Source organism: Phocoena phocoena, chromosome 5, assembly GCF_963924675.1.
Source record: "Phocoena phocoena chromosome 5, mPhoPho1.1, whole genome shotgun sequence".
Classification (NCBI taxonomy): Eukaryota; Metazoa; Chordata; class Mammalia; order Artiodactyla; family Phocoenidae; genus Phocoena; species Phocoena phocoena.
In genome coordinates, this window is record NC_089223.1 from 33,925,574 (window position 1) to 33,946,218 (window position 20,645).

The 20,645-nt window shown below is 33.3% G+C and overlaps 1 protein-coding gene across 1 annotated transcript in view; it reads left to right on the top strand.

Moving 5' to 3' along the window:
- The first annotated feature begins 2,641 nt into the window (after positions 1–2,641).
- The window catches only part of RBM46 (RNA binding motif protein 46), a 32,177-nt gene continuing 14,173 nt past the window's right edge, over positions 2,642–20,645 (top strand). The window contains exons 1-3 of the mRNA XM_065877691.1: positions 2,642–2,792; positions 3,619–4,086; positions 4,599–5,381. Of these exons, the coding sequence (XP_065733763.1) occupies positions 2,642–2,792; positions 3,619–4,086; positions 4,599–5,381 (1,402 nt within the window). The remainder of the gene's footprint in view (positions 2,793–3,618; positions 4,087–4,598; positions 5,382–20,645) is intronic.

The window sequence follows — 20,645 nt, forward strand, 5'->3', positions numbered from 1 at the left end:
CTGATGTATCCCAGACACAAGGAGTAGTGCCTGGCACACAGTTGGTCCTTAATAAACATTTCTTGAGTAAATGAATGAATTAGAGTTTGCAATCCCTGGTCAGCAGTTTGTTTTTTTATTGTTCTATTAATTTATTATACAACAGTATTATTTTATTAGAAATTACTATTAATTATATATTCTATTATATTAATTAGATAGTAAATACATTTATAGTGCTTATATGCAAAATACTATTTTAAGCACTTTGTGCTTAATCCTGACAATAACTCAGTGAAGTAGACACTGTTACTATCTACCTTTTAGAGACAAACTGAGGCCAAACTTGCCCAAAGTCATAGCTAGTAAAGGGAGGAACCAGGGTTCACATTTAAGCAGTCGTTTGGGTACCTGAATTTGTTCTCAATTATGACACCATGCTGCTCTTATTTGAAGGAAATTAGCCTTTATTATGTTGTGTTGCAGATCATTTTTCCCTGTTTGTAATTTTCCATCTTAGTTTTCTGGTATTTTTTGCCTTCAAAATAGTTAATACTTAAGTAGTAAAAATAATCTAGTAATATTTTTCTTTGAGGCTTTTTGTTTAATTTTTAGCAGGGCCTTCTTGACTATAAGATTTTAAAAATAAATTTACCCATTTTTTCCCTTAGTTCTGATTTGTAAGAGAAGCTTAAAGTAGTCATATACATATTTTATATCATCTTGACAGCATTGTGGAGATTTTGTTTGTAAGAGACAAGGCTAAAACCTGGAACAATGGTTAGGAACCTAGCATAGTTGGCCCTCCGTATCCGCGGTTCCACAGCTGCAGAGTCAACCAATCTTTGATTGAAAACATTTGAAAAAAGAAATTCCAGAAAGTTTCCCCAAACTTGAATTTGCCAGGAATGCTGGCAACTATTTATATATCATTTGCATTGCGTTTACAACTGTTCATATACCATTTACATTTTATTAGGTGTTCTAGTAATCTAGAGATGATTTAAAGTATGTGGGAAGAGGTACATAGGTTATAGGCAACTACTATGCTATTTTATGAGACTTGAGCGTACGTGGGTTTTGGTATCTGTGGGAATCCCCTATGGATACTGGGTAATGAGGAAGGACTATGCTAATTCAAGTAAGAAATAATTGAGAACAGGCTGTGGGGATAGACAGGAAAAGATTGATTTCAAGAAATATTTAGGTGGACACAAAGCACCAAGCTGATCTCCCTGTGCTATGCATCTGCTTCCCACTAGCTAGCTATTTTACATTTGGTAGTGTGTATATGCTTGTAATCTCTATGGCAGTTGCCTCTCGATGAGAACCAATTCTTTCTGGTTTCTTTCTTACCAAATGCATTTCATTTTTGAAAAGTAGAAATTAATTACGTGCTCCATGAGCTGAAGGAAGGGAGGTCAATTTATTTCGAAATGGTAGAATTTACATGGAAAAATTCAGCCAAAAGAAGTAAGAAATAGGTATTGTAGGGTTACATTCAAGGTCTACAGTTGGTTCTACACAGTGTTCATTTCTTTATTTTTACAGCATTCTTTTTTTTTCAGATTTTAAAAATTTTATGTTACACATAATAGAGTTATTTCAAAGTTATTGAGAACTGTTAGATGTGGTGATAAAAAATAAAAATTCTTTCCTTCAAAAGAAAAGAAAAAAAATATTTAGAAGGGAAAATATGCAGGTCTTTGTGACTGATAGCTGTGAGTCAAAGGAAGGACTTCAGGGTTTAGTCCCAAGTTTCTGGTTGTGACAGTTTGGAGAAGGAGTAATACATACTCCTTGTGGTGCCATTTATTGGTTGGATGGATGAATTGATGGAAGTCAGGTAAAACAGGAAGGAACACATTTGGAAGATAAAATGACATTCAGTTCTGGATCTGTTGAATTCAGGATGCCAAATGAAAATCTCATTCTCAGTGCTCGTTAGGCAAACTCAGTAGGCAGTTTGATAAATGACTTTAATAGTGGTTTAATAAAGTAGTAGTTTATTAAGTTACTTTAATAGTAGTTTAATAAAGAACACTGGGCTGCTAAATTTAAGGCAGTGAGGTAGATGGCAGGTAGAAGCTGTATGGGTGCATGAGCTACTCTCCTGCCGTGTTCAGAATTACATCATTGGATGCAATAGGATTGCTTGGAAAGAAATTTAAAGACTGTAAAAAGATTGGGTGTGATGTGTATGATATGGATGTGTTTGTAGCTGTATTCCTCATCACTCAGAAAAACTCAGATATTTTAAAACAAGGAAGGACTTTTGGAGGTCACCTAATTTTAGCTCTATCAGTTTATAATTTCTGAATACTTTGTTACTACTTCTGCTTGCTTTTTTCTCCTCTCCCTTTCAGTTACTTCTGTTTTCCCACTTTTGTTTTTGTTGTTGCCTTTCTCTTTTTCACTTTTGACTTCCTTTCTTTGTAGCTTAGGCCTTAAAAAGGTACTGCTTAATTGATCAGAGACATTAAAAGAGTTTTCCAGCTTCCACTGTAGGGAAGAACTCTGGGGGCAGGGCTACAGTGATAACCAAATGTAGCAGCCACAACTATCCTTGGTTTTTTGCTACTCAAAGAAATGCTTCATAGATTCCTCCTGGCGCTCCATGTCATAAACACTGCTTTTAAACTTTGCTTTAGGAACTGCAACCATGAATGAAGAAAATACAGATGGAACAAATGGATGCAGTAAAGTCCGAACTGGTACTCAGAATGAAGCAGCATTACTTGCTTTGATGGAAAAGACTGGATACAACATGGTTCAAGAAAATGGGCAAAGGAAGTTTGGTGGTCCACCTCCAGGTGTGAATTTGTTTATGTTCAAAAAATTGAATCTTTAATGTAGTCATTTACATCAGGTATATCTCCACAAGTATCCCAAACAATAGCTCTTTCCTTGTAACTGCTTTAAGACGTCAGCAATCATTTTATACTGTTGGGAGGGAAAAGAGGTAGCTTATATGGTTATGCATGTCTTTCCCTTACATTTTTAAACTCTCCTCTTGGTTTAAGAAGCAGTTGAGAAAGAAGTCAGGATTAGGTCAGTCGGGAAAGGGTACTCTAGCTATGAAAGGGGAGATCATTTGGGGAGGAATTTGAGAGTAGTGAGTAGAGGAGTGCTGTTTATACTAGATGCAAACAGGTTATTGGATATAATGTTTTGCCTTTCTACCAGTAGCCAGTACAATTTCCTTGCTCAAACCCTCCAATTAACTTTCTGTCAGACTTAAAAGAAAATCTTGGCCTCTGACTGCATTGATGGCTACCATTTTACTCCTCCCTCAAGTATGCATTTCCTATACAGACCTGCATGCTCTGGTTGTTCTAATATAACTAATATAAAAAGCACTTGCTTTTCTTTTTTCTGATATATCCTCAAGGCTCATTCCCTCATTTCATTCGGGCTTTATTTTTCTCCATAGCACTTATTACTCATTGTCTCCTTTCTCTATTGAATATAAGCTTCATGAGGGAAGGGGGCTTCTAGTTTGTTCACTCTTGTATCCCCAACACCTGTAATAGTGCATAGCATATAGAAGGCTCACAGTAAATTTGTGGCATGAATTACTGAATAGTGAACATAAATATCTTATTAGAATTTATTTGTCTGTTTATTTTTGTCTTTCAGGTTGGGAAGGTCCACCTCCACCTAGAGGCTGTGAAGTTTTTGTAGGAAAAATACCTCGTGATATGTATGAAGATGAGTTAGTTCCTGTATTTGAAAGAGCTGGGAAGATATATGAATTTCGACTTATGATGGAATTTAGTGGTGAAAATCGAGGTTATGCTTTTGTGATGTATACTACAAAAGAAGAAGCCCAGTTAGCCATCAGAATTCTTAATAATTATGAGATTCGACCAGGGAAGTTTATTGGTGTGTGTGTAAGCTTGGATAATTGCAGATTATTTATTGGAGCTATTCCAAAGGAAAAGAAAAAGGAAGAAATCTTGGATGAAATGAAGAAAGTTACAGAAGGAGTTGTAGATGTCATTGTTTACCCAAGCGCAACTGATAAGACCAAAAATCGCGGTTTTGCATTTGTTGAATATGAATCTCACAGAGCTGCTGCTATGGCTAGGAGAAAACTAATTCCAGGTAAACTTACCCTTTTTCAAAGGTTATTTTTCTGTGTTAACCTTACTATACATATGGACAGACGACAGTACCTCATAGATCAATTTATGAAAATACGTAGTGCCCTTAAAGAGGAATGGAGATTGTTTAAGGAAGTAAAATAAATCAAGTGATTCCAAAAGACATGAAGCTGATCTTATGAGTCATTATTTATAATAATTTACTGATTTACTAAATGTATACATTTTAATTTAGCTGTTCATTGTTGTTTGATAAAAATACAAAGGACAGTACCTAATTCTTCTAATAAAGGTCCATCTTTGAAGTGTTTTTGTTCTTTTGACTCTTAAAATTAATTTCACCATAAGTTCTGGCTAGGTTTGCCTTAGTAAAAACTATTTTGTGAGTAGGAAACTAATGCTGACCAAATGTATCGACATGTATTTGAGTTTCTGCTTCTTTGGAGAAACAGTTTTACTTAATTTTGACTTTTGTTTTAATTGTCTTCAAATTAATTTATTCTTTTTTTACAGGAACCTTCCAACTGTGGGGCCATACCATTCAGGTAGATTGGGCTGACCCAGAGAAGGAGGTTGATGAGGAAACCATGCAGAGAGTTAAAGTTCTCTATGTACGAAATTTAATGATCTCAACTGCAGAGGAAACAATTAAAGTAGAATTCAGTAAATTCAAACCTGGTGCAGTTGAACGAGTAAAGAAACTTAGAGATTATGCTTTTGTTCACTTTTTCAACCGAGAAGATGCAGTGGCTGCTATGTCTGTTATGAATGGAAAATGCATTGATGGAGCACGTATTGAGGTAACACTGGCAAAACCTGTAATTAAAGAAAACACTGGAAGACAGCATCTTAATGGTCAGATTAGCCCCAATTCGGAAAACCTGATTGTGTTTGCTAACAAAGAAGAGAGCTACCCCAAAACTCTAGGCAAGCCACCAACTCTTGCAGCTCGTCTCAATGGCCAGCATAGCCCAGGCCCCCCTGAAATTGAAAGATGCTCTTACCCACTTTTTCCTGGAACAAAGCTTACTCCAATTAGTATGTATTCTTTAAAATCCAGTCATTTCAATTCTGCAGTAATGCATTTGGATTATTACTGCAACAAAAATAATTGGGCACCACCAGAATATTATTTATATTCAACAACAAGTCAAGATGGGAAAGTACTCTTGATATATAAAATCGTTATTCCTGCTATTGCAAATGGATCCCAGAGTTACTTCATGCCAGACAAACTCTGTACTACTCTGGAAGATGCAAAGGAACTGGCAGCCCAGTTTACATTACTTCATTTGGGTAAGTTTAAAAATACTTTAAACAATATTGTAGAATATGAAATTAGGAAGTATAGATATTTATAAATTCATTTCTTTTGAACTCAACATTAGTGGTAAGTATTTAGCATAAATATTACCTCAATTTTTTGAATTCATGGTAAATTTTGTTGAGACTTTTCTTTTGTATAAACTTCCTATATTTAGCTATTTAAACATTACTTACTTGGGGGGATCATTTAGTTTTGATTTACTTTAGAGTTCATGATCCTGTTTCACCAATTTACTCTTTTTGTAATGACTAATCCTCATTTGAAATGATTTCTATATAAGTTACAAGATTTGTTACTTAAACCAATTTATAAGAGTGTTACTGCATCTTTGGTGAAGTCTACACAATAATCTTTTTTTGAGGGCAGGGATAGGGAGTTGGTAAAATCAGAGGCATTTCAGATGGGTCATGTGTAGATACAACCTTATGCTCACCAATCTGGAAATCTGTCATTATTACTCATGAAAGACAAAAAGCATCATTAAGAGATGTTTATGACCATTCTCTTTAATTTCATGCTTTAAAAAAAGTAGGTTTCTCTAAAGCATTTGAGGGATAATTAAGACAAGCTTTGGGCCATATGCTAACTAAATATTTGGCATTGTGAAGGAGGAGATGTAATATCACTCTGGTATTTTCCTACTGCCTGTTACTGTGTTAACCTCTACCCTCCCCCCTCCCCCTACACCAGTTTGTCTCATTTTTTAATGCAGCTGTAGATTTCAGTTGGTTATTACTTCATGCTCAAAATAATATTTATTAGAAGAATATTGGCTTATTGAAAAGTCCAATAGAAAGAAAAGGTCTCCTACTAAGGATTATAATTGTTCTTGATTATAATTGTCAAAGCCATAGCTTAAATTGATATATAGTTGCAGAATCATGCTACTGAAGCTTATATCTATTTAAAATTGATATTCTCAAATTTGGTAAGAAAAGGAAATTGAAAAGGAAAAACATTGTCAAAAAGGAGAGTAATTTTTATACACTGTATAGACTTGCTTATCCAGCATGGCCACTCCCATGGTATTATGATGAATATTTTTAGGAGATTCTGATTAGGAGGTGGAGTCAGAATTTTAGACCTGAAGGGAGGGTTCCCTACAAGAAACTTTTCAGCAGTATCCTCAATTATTAGTTCGGAATTTGGGAACTTTACAATCATCTAAGTTAATAAAGTCTTAGGTATGATTTCTATTAATTTACAAAATAGAAATACTTCCATTTTTCTTTTAATAAAGACAACTGAGTTAAAGATAAAATTAGGTGGATAGCAAATGATTAACGTTAGAGTTCTTAGAGCAAATTGGATTAAATTATTCTTTTGGAGTGGAATATTAGGCATTCAGTTGCTGAGCAAGATACTTGCGTCTGTTGTAACATGGTAATGCTGAAACATTTTATTTCTATATCCATTCATTTCCCTTACAAAGTTAACTTAAATTTCAAGATTCTTAAAACTGTTTTTAGTTTGTCAGATTTTCTATTTAAACATGGTTTACCCATCTGCTTTTTTTTTTTTTGGCGGTACGCGGGCCTCTCACTGTTGTGGCCTCTCCCGCTGCGGAGCAGAGGCTCCGGACACGCAGGCTCAGCGGCCATGGCTCACGGGCCCAGCCGCTCCGCGGCATGTGGGATCCTCCCAGACCGGGGCACGAACCCATGTCCCCTGCATCGGCAGGCGAACTCTCAACCACTGCGCCACCAGGGAAGCCCCTACCCATCTGCTTTTAATTCGATTTTTAAGATGTTTTTTACTTGAGTCATAGGGCCATAGTTAACTTCCTATTCACCTGTAGTTCCCAAAGAAAACCCCTGTTCAGTTATAGCATTTCCAACTTGATTATGTTCATTAGGGATACAGTTAGCTTCAAGAATTGAAATTCTTAGAGGGCACAGACAGTTTGCTTTAGTCATTCTATTTCATATTTTATAAACTTTATATCAAAATTGCTTATAATAAAAAAATTGACAATTTGTGTTTTATATATTTTTTCAGTTTTAGTTCATCATCAGAGGCAAAAGCTAAGATCCAAATATAAGCCAAAAATTTCAATTAAATACTAGGGCTTGTAAACACAAGGCTCGAGGCCTTGTCTACAGACAGTACCACAAAAATCCTTATTGTGATTGACTAGAAATATGAGTGAAGCTTGAGTTAAGAGGCAACTAAGCAGGAAAAGAGAGAATTCAAGGAAGTGGAAGAATCGGAGATCAGGGATCTAGGAATCTTTGATAAGAAAGCAAATAATCAGATCTTAAGAGGTCATTAAAGTAGGGGCAGGAGCTATAGACAGCCAGGAAGTTACATATTGCCACAGGGCAGGTTAAGAACAGATTGAATATTGTTGGCAGTGTTCGGGCTTACCTTTTTCTTCTGTTAATATTGGATCCTCTGGGCTTTAAAGAGCTGATGCCTTTTTATGTGCAGTTTCCTTTAGATAAAGGTTGTAGGGTTTTGCTGGATGGCTCAGGGTTGAGATCATTTGGTGGTAGTGATGTGTTTTTAGAGGGGAAGGGATACTCTGTTACTGATATATCCTGCATGTTTCAAGCATTGGATTGTTTTGAGATCTTGAGAGGTTGCTGCTGGTTCCTAGAGTCCCTTAAATGCACTTCCATTAGATCATCCTTTGCCTCTGTTTTCTTGAAGAATTTGAATCTAATTTTCTAGATAGTGAATTTAACTGCTATTTTAAGATGTTTTCTTTGGGTGTAGTATTTTTTTTTTTAATTTGCTTTGACACTCTTCTATTACCCTTTCAGTTTTGATGCTATTTTGAGCATTACTATCAAATCTTACCTTAATGATCTTTTGCTATTATATGTGATATAAACAGTCATTTACATTTTTATTTCAGAGGTCTTTAAGAATGTGCTTTTACTATCCACATTGTTTTGGCATTACCACGCCCATTTTTCAAGTCTGAAAAATAAAAGAGAAAAAAATTAGACTTTATTTAGTTAAATGACGATCATTGGTGTTGAGGAAAATAGAAGTTTTTTCCAGGTGAGAGCAGGCATCTATATAAGTACTAAAGCCACAGTACTTCTGGTGACCATTTAGTGCTCTTACCTAGAATCCCAAATGTTCTCATTGCATAGTACCTTAAAATAAATTTTTAAAATATTTTGGGTTTTTTTTTTGGTTCCATTTATAGCGAGCTTTATTTTAAGCAAAATATTTTAAGAAAAGCTGAAAACTAGGGTTAATGCCAAAATTAACCCCCCCCACACACCTTTTTTTACTTCAAAGATAGAGACTGTCTCCATCTCCAAAATGTCAGAGAATAACCTCCCTAACCTCACTGGGAACTCAGCACCCAACCAGTAGGGTAAGAAATTATCTATCGCCTGGTTATATTAGGAAGCTGTAATAAATAGGATACTTACTGGGTTTAATGGGTAGAGTACAGACTTGGGGGCTAGGTGATAGGTTCTATACTAAATATTTGATGTATGGAAACATCTTAGGTCATTCAGTATCACATCTTTTTAAATAAGCATTTTCTATCTCATAATTTTGTATCTGTTTAATAATGGATCAGACTATCAGTGTGAATAATCCTGCTTTTGCTATAACTTTGCCTCTGTTTCGAATCTGGGCCTTCTAATATTGCCACTGCTTTCCCCTGGAGGATTCTTCACCATCTAGGAGATCAAAATCAAGGAGATAAAGGAAAGTCTTAGTTTTGAAGAAGAAAGTCTTGGAAAATATTTAGTGGAAGGAGTCAGGTAGCCTCAGTGTGTGTTCATAATTCATTTTATTGAATAATTTATTAACAAATAACTGTAGGCAAGGCATTTCTTGTCTCATTTCTGTGTTTGTGTAATCCTGATGCAAGTGGTAGTTTTTTACTTGAATGACCAGCTAAAACTTTTAAAACAGAGGTGAAGAACCTCTGTCACAAACGAGCTTGTGCCATTGATTTAATTTCATCTGACTTTTGTACTGTTGTTTTGGCCATGACTGATAAAATTTAATGAAAGCACAAATCTGTTTTGAATGCCTCTCATGTGTTAATTGTACTTTCCTAAGTAATCTGGAGCTAAAGATAAATAAAACATTGTTTTGGCTCCTAAGGAGTCACAGTCTGCTGACGAAGGCAGAGACACAAACTCTAAGCATAGGTTATTTGGGGAGTACAGAGGAAGGGGACGCCTCCCACCTGATCTTGGTTGTAAATCTTGAGGAGAGTTTATGGGCAGAAAGGGGCACAATATGAGCAAACACCTATTAGAAAAACAGCGTGATGGTAACTTAATGGCACACATTTCTGTATAGCATTTTCTTTGTTGATTTCAGTGAGATTTTAAGAATTAGAAATTGAGAAGATGTGGACTTTTAGTTAACTGAAATTTTATCAGTCCTGCTTTTTGAGACTTTGAAGTTTTTTTTTTTTTTTTAGTACAACTGTGTTGACTGTGCTTGGTTCTTCTCTAAGTAATTTTTTTCTTAGATGAATCCATTCTGATTTGTGTGGACCATTTTATATGTGAATATTCATCTTTTTTATATCTTCTGTACTTTCTTCAGTATTCATTTTGTGTCTGACTTGCATATTGCTTCTCATATTTTGACTTAGTAATAACAAACATCATCAGAAACTTTAATTTTTTTCTCATCATTGAGTGCTAAAATATTTAATATATATATTCTAAGCATGATAGCCATTGTGTTTGCTATCTCTTTAATATCATTTAAAGATTAGGGGATTAGGTTTTGATTTCTGTTATCACTTATAAGTTGGTTGAAAGTTATTGAAATAGAAGACACAGCAGGATGAAGGTATACTATTCTGAGAAGCTTTAATCTGAAAAATAACTGGTGCTTTTTTCTTATGAGCTATCATTATTTACAGATTGATGGGCAGAAATGAAAAAATAAAATTTTGATTTAAAAAATTTGCCAATAAATTGCTTTGAAACAAAGAGAAACCTTCTCTAGTTTTTTTTAAATTTAAGAAATAATTTTAGAAGACACTTAAGCTAAGTATAATATAATGGTTATATTATAGTGAAATTTTATTATAAATAATTAGAAGAAAAATAATAATACTTTTAGAAAGTTATTCTTTTCTTTCCAGTTTTAATTATAGATCTAACTTTTATACTATTTCACACTTACATTTTAAAGAACAAAAATAATTTGCTGAATTTGCTTTAAAATTCACCTAGTTATGTAGGATGAGCACCAGCATTTTATACACTGATTTGTTTTCATATGACCAAGTGGTGAGATGAAAATTCCATTAACTCAACTATGTTTCTTTGACCCTCTGAGAGGGCCCAGTGTTCATGAAAATGTGTTTCTATTCCTCTTGAAACTTACAGTTTTTTTTCCTGAAAGATCATCATCTGGTATTACTCATAATTCTTGTCTTACTAACACTTGTATTAACAGACAATTGTTACGGAGTTGCTGCTGTGAGAGGAGAAGCTTAACAGAGTAATGAGTAGTCAAGTAAAAGTAAAAGAAGCTGTAGTCTCAGCTGCCAACAAATTGTAACCTTGAAATGGGCAATGAATCATTTACTCTGTGGACCTCAGTGCCTTCATCTCTAAAGTATCAGGGTTTTACTTGGTGACCTCTAAGGACATTTTTATCCCCCAAATTATGGTTTTGTTTAAAATATGACAAAAATTATATGAAGTACCAAAAATAATACTTGAGTTTTTTGTGTGTGTGTACTGAGATAGATATTTGAATTAAAAATAGTTTAAAATCAAGAGCTACTTTTGTAGGAATTAACTCTTCTCAGTTTAATATTCCTTTCTTCATATATAATAATTCAAAGCTTATATTTGTCCACTTCATAGCAGAACAACTAGATAAAAAAAATGAGTCAGTTACCTGTTTCATTTTCATGATGACAAGTAATTACTTTTTATTTCTTTCCCTGAATTTGTCAATTATAATCAAAACCAAGATATTATAAACAACCTAATTACTTAAGAGTTTGGTAATTAGTTTTCTTTTTGTAACAGAAAATCTAGGAAAATAATGATGTGTATTAAAACATATCATGTGACCAGTATTTGTTCCATAGTTATGTTATTAACTGATGAATGTGATCATGTGATTTCATTTACTTTATACATTTATTTAGTCATGCTTGATCCTCTGTCCTACAGTTTCTTAGTATCTTTGGTTAATACATTCCTAAAATATTTGTTCTAATACACTAGCTTTAATAGTAGCTACAGCTGTTTAATTTATAAATGTAATGTATGATATTTTTATTTAATATTTTAAAAAATCATGGTTTGTAAACTTTTGCCTATTGTATCAAAGGCCCCACAATAAATTTTGCATGTGCATTCTTAGATGTCAGCAGCAATTCATAATTTTGCCACATGATGTCCCCTAAAATATTTTTCAGTGTGGCTTTAAAAGGAATTTCAATGTTGTATTGTTTTTTCTCTCCTCTAAGGCTTACTTATTTTGGAGGGGTTTAGAATAGTGAAAATCTATGTAGAAGTTGCACTATCATGCCTTTATTTCTGTTTCCTGTTTAATATTTAGTAGACAGTAATTGCTTGTGCTATAGAATGAATGGACTAGTGAATGGAGATGGAAAATGTTTTGGAAAAACGGTTTTACTGTGATGAATTTATTCAGGTGATCATCTGTGCTTTTAACCATTTTAAGATTATTCAATGTGAGTTGCTTCCAGGCCTTTTGGTTAAGATTAAATTAATCTTAACTATTGTTAATCTTAAGTATGGTTAAGTATCTACTTTTATTAGTAAATTCAGATATATTATCTATCCTAGAGCAATTCATCCTCTATCCTAGAAGGATACATCCTCTATCTAAGATCTGATAGTGCGTTACCTCTAAGAGAAGTGCACGTCCCTCTGGAGATTCAAAACAAAAGCAAACAAAATTTAAAAAAAAACTCTAAATAGAATCTCTAAATTGCCAAAATGTTAATAACAACTTGGATTTTCTTGCCCTTAAATTTGTAATATTTGGTTAAAGATCTATTAGTTACATGTGGGCCATTCCTTACAGCAAGTGACATTTGAGCTGTAAAAATGGCCTGTATATTGATTTTTATATATATATAATAATTAACATTTTAAGAAAATGGTTTATTTGGCTAGCTGTATACCTTCCTGCATTGCTTTTACTAAATATAATCTTACATACCACCCTGATAATGATTTCTACTATAAATGTATTTATAATTTTATGTTAAAAAGCATATAGGAATGCAGTCATTAGAAAACATGTCTGTTGTAATTGTATTGCCTGAAAATTTGATGAGTATATTCTGAACTCCCTCATTTCTTACATGTTTAAACAGTATAGCTTGATTTTTATACACAGATTAATCAAGAATAAACGTGAATAAACATTGTAAACTAGGATGTACAACTCCAGCTTCTTTTATACAGTAGTTATGTTGACCTTCACTTTTTCCTTTGCATATTTGATTTCCTTTCATTATATTTTCTAAGGATGTTATTTCTAGAGATACTTCACGCTTTTTTTTGTAATCCTGTTTTATAGGTGGATTGTTGTAAGACTACAAGCCCATGAAATTAATTTTTTTCTTGTTACCTTTGTTTCAACATACATGTTCCAGTCTTGCTTGTTTACTGGCCAGATTAGGGGGTAAACAGATTTACAGCAGATGTGCCATATGTGTCTGTGGCTTTTTTTTCTTCTGCTGCTATGTCATTTTTGGTCCAAAGGTGACCAAATATGTAGTTATAGATTTGTGAAAGTACAATTTCCCCCCACTATCCAAGTTAGAGCATTCCTGTGAAACGTTTTGTAGGCTGAAATGGCAATAAAGCGAAGAAGCAGTTACCTTAGGACACATCTTGCTAACAGATGGACAAAGTAAATCAAGGTAAAGCACAAATGCTCACAGACACAGTTCAAAGCTATGATGGCTTGATGCTGAGGCGCTGATGTAATTGTGGGGGAAGGATCTTGGCCATGCCAGTCTGGATGTTCAGGCTGCATGCTGCCTTTATAACGAAATTGCTACAAAACAAACCCTGAACGCTAGTTTTGCGTTTTGCCTTTTTTCATAGAAGGGAAAATCCTCTTTGGATTTCTTTAAGTTAGCAAAAACAGATACTAATGTATGGTGTAAAGTGAACTTTTGAAAAGTGAGGGATACCTGTATTGGATAATTTGGGGTACAGAATTTAAAAGGTTCCAAGTGAGCCATTATGATTCTTTGAAAAACAGGTTTAAAATTGTATTCTGCACTATAAAGTTATAATTTTTACCAAAAGCAAAATAATTCAAACAGAGAAATGTTTACTCATTTAAATGTCTCACTTGTGTGTATTAGGTGTCTACATATATTTCTTTGAGAGATCACAAATCAAGTTTCCTTGAGGGATTCCTAGGTGTAAAATTTAGATATATCAAGTGTAGGAATAATGAAGATATCAAATCATTGGAAAGTTAATTTCTTTTCTCTTAAGAACTAGAGGGAAAGAGGAGATACTGAGCAAAAATAGGATTACTTACCCTGTGAAAGCACTTTTTTGGCTTCTGAGGGGGATTTACAAATATGATGAGATAGCTGTGTTTGTTTTTCCTTCTTTATTTCTTTAAGTCTATGATTTACTGACTTAAGATTTTTAAGTGCTTGTATTGAAATGCGTCTAGGATATCTGTGACTCTCTAGGATATCTGCTCTTTTTTACAATCATCTATTTCTCATTTATGCACCAGTGTCTTTTTTAAACCTCACTTTTCCTGATTTTAAAAAATATTTGCACTTTATTTACTTGCTTATTTATTTATTGTGGTTTATGCCACAAGCAGGGAGTGGCATGTTACTGAACATGACTTGGGAAGGAGGATGAACAGCCTTTTTCCATCAATCGTCTTAGGCTTTGGCAAGTAGACTGATGTCAGCCAGTCTTTGATTTAAATTGGTAAATAAAGCAAATTTCATTGCCTTGAGATTTTATCTGAATTTTTAGGCAGTAATGATTATTTTCAGTTCTTTTAGTCTGATGTTCTATTTTTAAAGTTTTTATATGAGAAAATTTTCTATAGTCAACTAGCAAATATTTATGTTTACATATGAGGTATGAATAAATTGAAACTAAATAATTCAAATGTTGCCTCATTTATTTAATTATATTTATCCTGGGATGCTCTTTAAATATGTAGTTCATTAATTCAGGGAATTTACATACATTCTAAAGCCCTATTATAAAATCCAGGTTAGGAGAAAGATTGAAAGATGTTCAACTTCCCCTCAGCTCAGTTTCTTTTTGGGGAGAGATAGCATTGTCTCATATTGATGGGGCAGGCTGACCTAAGCAGAATATTAATCTTACCTTTCTCTTTTTTTTTTACTTGTGATGGGCTATCCACTGTAGTCCCTGCTTCACTCCCTGAAAGATATGAGGTGGCTTATTAAAAATAAATAAAATACGAAAAGATTCAAATCTTACATTGAAGGAATTGAGGCAATGGGAAATTATGAGTAGGAAAATAAAGCCAAGCAAAACTAAACAATATATTGTTTAGGGATGAAGGAATATATGACAGAACTATAAAGGAAAGCAAGAGAATGGTTAACACTTAAAAATTAGGATCATGATTACTTTAAGGACTAAAAGGAGAAGTTGGAAAGGATATAAGAGAGACTTCTAAGGTATTGATAATCTTCTGTTTCTACACCTGAGTGGTGAGTGCATATTTTTATTTTTAAAATTATGTTGACTGTACATCTATATTTTATACATTCCTCTGTATAACATACTTTTATAATTAAAAAAATAAGGTGACAAAGAATGAAAGTCAGCCAACCAACCAATAGTAAAAACCTGAATCATTTTGTCAAAACCACAATGAGTCATTCTACTCTAGAGACTGTCAGATTAACATACATACCCTGGAAACAATATGGGTTTGAATTGTGCTGGTCTACTTATATGTGGAGTTTTTTCAGTAGTAAATGCTACAGTACTACGAGATCCAAGGTTGGTTGAATCTGCAGATGCGGCGGGCTGACTATAAGTTATATGCGAACTTTCAACTGCTCAGAGGCTCAGCACCCAATCTCTGCATTGTTCAAGGGTCAACTGTAACTCAAGGCAAAATTGGAAAGTTATGTAGTATTCAGACCAAATAATTTTATTCTGCTCAGCCTATATCTGGAATGTTTTGTTTGCTTTTGGGCACCAGCATTTAATTAAACATTGGCAACTAAGGAAGACTTAGAAACTCTGTAATAAGAAGTTGGGACAGTGAACAACTGAAGTATGTAGATCTGTTTAGTCTGTAAATATTAATGCAGTATTTATGGGGGAATATGATTGCTGTCTTCAACAGCTTGAAGAGCTGTCACATAGAAGAGAGACTTCAATATGAAGCTCCAGGGGTTGGAATTAAGTCTAATAGAGGAAATTTTCAAGGAGGTAGATTATGATTGAATATAATGCAGAACCATGTAAGCTTTTAAACTACTAAAAGCTCTGTACAAAAGGAAAAAAAACTTTACTTTTTTTAACATTTATTTTAAAATTTAAATTTTTTAATTGAACTATAGTTGACTTACAATATTAGTTTCAGGTGTACAGCATAGTAATCTGATATTTTTATAGATTATACTCCATGCTAAACTGTTACAAAATGCTACTATATTCCCTGTACTATACATTACACTTTTCTAAACTTATTTGTTTTACACCTAGTAGTTTGCGCCTCTTAAACCTGTTTACATTGTTAAGTAAATGTATGGAGGCAAAGCAAGATTCTTTACTAGACTATTTTAACTCAGAATTATCTACTTTAACACCACATGGAGTGTATTAGCCTTGCTATTTTGATGTCCTCTGAAAAATTTGCCCTTTTTCACACTTCAATTTAAGAAAGTTTATTTTTAGAATCCTTATTCTTATCATATGTTTTTGTTATTATTGTTTTGTTTTTATTCAGTTTTTGTTATTATTCAGTCCTGTAGGCTTAATTATTTTCATTTTCAGTTTATTAGCTGGCTGATGGTTAATCCTTGTTAATATATATGTTCATGCAACAAATATGTATTGAACACTGTGCTTTATATGAAGTCCTGAGGATCACTGTAGTGAATCAGACACAGTTGCTGCCTTCATAGAGTTTACATTGTATTGAAGGAGACAGTTATTCAGTTACAGTTCTGATAAAACACTCTAAAGAAGTATGGGGTGTTATGAGAAAATATAATTGCATGACCTGACCTAATCTGAGATGAGAGGGTCAGGAAATAGTACATTGCATTTTAGAAAGAATTACAGCAAAAGGAAGTTCAGTACTTTAAATTTAGTATAGCATACAGGCCACATTGAATAAAAGAGCATGGCATTCAGAGCCAGATTTCCTGGATTCACATCCCAGCTTCATTACCTACTTGGAAAAGTTACTTTAACCTGTCAATACTTCAGTTTCCTCATCTGAATGTTAACAGTATTTATCTCATAGGGTAATTATATATATTAAATGAGTTAAAATTGTAAAGGGCCTACAGCAGTACCTTTTATATTGAAATATGCTATATAAGTATCGAAGAATAATACTCAGAAAACAAATCCAAGACAACAGATTTTTCCAGTTATTTATAATAATGAATTTTATTAGTAATAATAATAGTTAAGATTCTTTGAGCACTTAACTGTATGTTAGGTACTGTGCTTAATGCCTTTACATGATACTGCATTATTCTGTCAATTCTTTGAGGTACTATAGATATTATTTTAATGTCTTCACTTTCTTTTTTCTAACAAATGAAGAAACCAAGGCTTCAGTAGATTGAATAATTTGCCCAGGATCCCCCAGTTGGCTAAGAGGCTGTGCTCTTAACTGCTCTTCTTTGTTAACTTCACATGATCCCAGTGAAAAACTGACCTTGTCTAATGTTAAACTTTTGATAACAGGCTGTGAACTCATGGAATATTATTGGCAAGTTATTCTTCTAAAACTTAAAATATAGTGTAATGGGCTTTTGTGTCATACTTTATCTCCTTTTCAGAGACAATTTTATCTCCACTCGTCCAACAAACCCATATACCAGACCACTCCATGTAGTGTGGACCTAGGACATCTGTCTGAATCCTGGAAGAATCATTCTGAGCTACAAAGATTTTGTGAACATAGCTTGTTTACATTGTAGCTTTGAGATTTTTAAGTTTAGGATAAGCATTGCCAGCTGATGGTATATGTGTCAAGGTGGCAGAAGATATGTGTTTTTTCCCCTCCATTAGATGCTAGACAGAATTTCAAATAGGCAAAGTTTGTCTACGTCTATTTCATGGTCTCTTGTTGCTTGGTATTCTCATTTTGCTTTTTGATTATACTCCAAACGTCTCATTTTGTAATTCAGCAACATAATTTATCGCTCCAGTTAGGTCTGATTATTCTTTTTCATCATTATTTCCTTGCTCAGGAACCTACAGTGGCTTGCCATTGTAATGTAATAAAGTCCTCTGAACTCCACATTCTCCTGTTCAGGATGCTCTGTTGTTTGGCCCCATCTTACCTAACCATAGATAATACCTCTTGCTTTGATTATCTGAACTTGCCATGCTCATTGGTGTTTCCAAACTTTTCCTAGTGCTGCTTACTCTGCTTGGAATATTATTCTACTTTTATCTACTTTATCTGTTATACAAAGCTTTTCTTGGACATTGTAACTGAGAATGATTTGTTCTTTATAATATTACTCAACAGTTTAGTAATTTTTATATTACTGTTTATTTACTATTATAAAGTTTTGATCCATTAGGATTATAAAGCCAGGGGACTTTGTACATATATTTTTTTAAATTGTTGTTATTATGTCCTTCATTTATTATAGGTCAGTACTATCTCCTCCTTTAATACTCAGCACGTGGTGCTTTTCAAATAATTGAAAGTGATCTACATTCTGTAAGATTAAAAGATAAAATTCCGAGGAAAGATAAAGTTTGGCTGTGCTTTGAGCAGAAAGAAGAAAGGATTAAAAAAGAAATATCTGAGATATAGAGTTGGTAGGTGCAGACACACAGTCAGATTATGAATGGTGCTTAACAGGATGATATATATTTATATTTCACTGAAGTAGAAATGAACAGTAAATAATTTTTAGAAGGCTGATAAAGTGTTTTAAAATAGTGAAACCTTTGAAATATAGACTGAGTCGTGGGTTGTTTTATATTGAATATATAGATATGTATTGTGTGTGTCTGTATGTATATATATGAATGAAATTTGGATATTGGAAGAACAGGAGAGTATGGTTGTAGTAGTTGATTTTAAATTATCTGAGAAAAACTTCATGTTTTTATCTCTGTCAACAAAATGTAGTGTAGAATATAATGGATTGTATTATGTACAATATTATTATTATTTTAATGAACATTATGATAGCTTCTGTAATCTACAGTTCTATTTAGTGCCATTTGTTAGGACTTCACAAGTGGAAAATAATTGGCAATAGCTTATTGTGTATTATTTCTAAACTTAGTTTATATTAGCATTGCATTTCTTCATTCTTCTACACAGGTATAGACCTAGGTGATGGAGTTGTTTCAGTTTAGTTTCCTGAAGGCAGGAAAAGCCCTGAAAATTCAGGATGCTAATATAGCAGTCTTATTTGGGATATACTGGAATCCTGTGCATTTAGTCATTTTCTATTTTCAGAAGAAGAAATAGCAGTATGATACATCCGAGAGTCTGAAAAACAGCTTTTCATCTTCATACCATTTACTATAAAATGTATATGGAAATCTTCTTCAAACTGAAACCAGTAAAATCTTCAAAGATACAGAATATACTTGTAACATTTAGTTTTAAGTGACTTTTAAAACTTTTCATCACATCTTTACAGAACAAGTCATAGTTCTACAGTGTCATGTCTTTATGAGTATAATGAAAATTAGAATCCTAATTAGTGGAAATTATACATAGTTTATCATTCTTTTGGCTCTTATTCCTACATAGCAGAAGAGTAAAATAACATATCCAATGATTTCAGTTTTCAGAAAACAAGATCCTGTCTCTGACCTTTGAAGTTTAATGTATCCTATTCTTATTCTTGACTTTCAATATACCTTTTCTTTTCCTGGCCTCTTTCTGTATCTTGATTACTGAATAATCTCATTCAAAATAATTTATCGGAATATATGTCTTTTTTTAAAGGAACAACACTAATAAATGGCAGATTAAACTGGACTGTAGCACCAGTAGTAACCTTGTGTTTGATATTAAACTGAGGTTCTGCTGATAGGTTTTCACCATCTCTTCTGTATATTTATTAACAGAAATGTAATTGTCCTATATCAGTAATTGAAATCCCAGCATTTTTTTCCTGTTGAACTTGATTTCATTCAACTTAAAGATTAACAGAAAACTAATTCTTAAAACTCCAGGTCCAGGTGGTAGTCTGTGAAGGCATTTTGGAAGGAAGACTTGTTCCATATTTAATAGTAATTCCATTTAGCATCTCTACTGAAAATCAATCACCATTACAGTTTTTTAAAGTTACTTTGAATCATTTTTCTTTTATATCTTATTCTGTATTGATAGTAACTTTATTAAGTGGTTTAATTTTTTATAATTATAAATGATCAACTTCTCATGTGTATGTTCTTTTTTTTTATTTTATTTTATTTTTTTTTAAACATCTTTATTGGGGTATAATTGCTTTACAATGGTGTGTTAGTTTCTGCTTTATAACAAAGTGAATCAGCTATACATATACATCTGTTCCCATATGTCTTCCCTCTTGCGTCTATGTGTATGTTCTAATTCCTCTTTTTTTATAACTTATTACATTACATACAAACAGAAGAGTGCACAATTCATAACTGAAAGCTTTGTGAATTGCCACAGAGGGACCACATCAGTGTAACCACTAGGTGAAGACATAAAATATCAATCAATACCCTAGAGGCCTCCTTTGTACCCCCACTCAGATATTACTCTCTCTGTTCCCAAGGAAACCAGTCTTCTGACTACTTCTGTTGTTGAAATTTGTACAAAATTTTGTAAACTTTTGTCTGGCTTATTTTGACATTATGTTTATGAGATTGGCCCATGTTGTTACATGTAGCAGTACTGTTCATTCACTCTCATCAATGTAAGGATTCAATCGAAATCATAGAATTTATTTGCTGTTTCTGTTGTTAGAAATTTGAGTGCTTTCAGTTTGGGCTGTTTGAGATAATGATGCTGTGAAGATTCTTGTACATGGTGTTCTTGCATGTATTTCTGTTGAATACATAGGA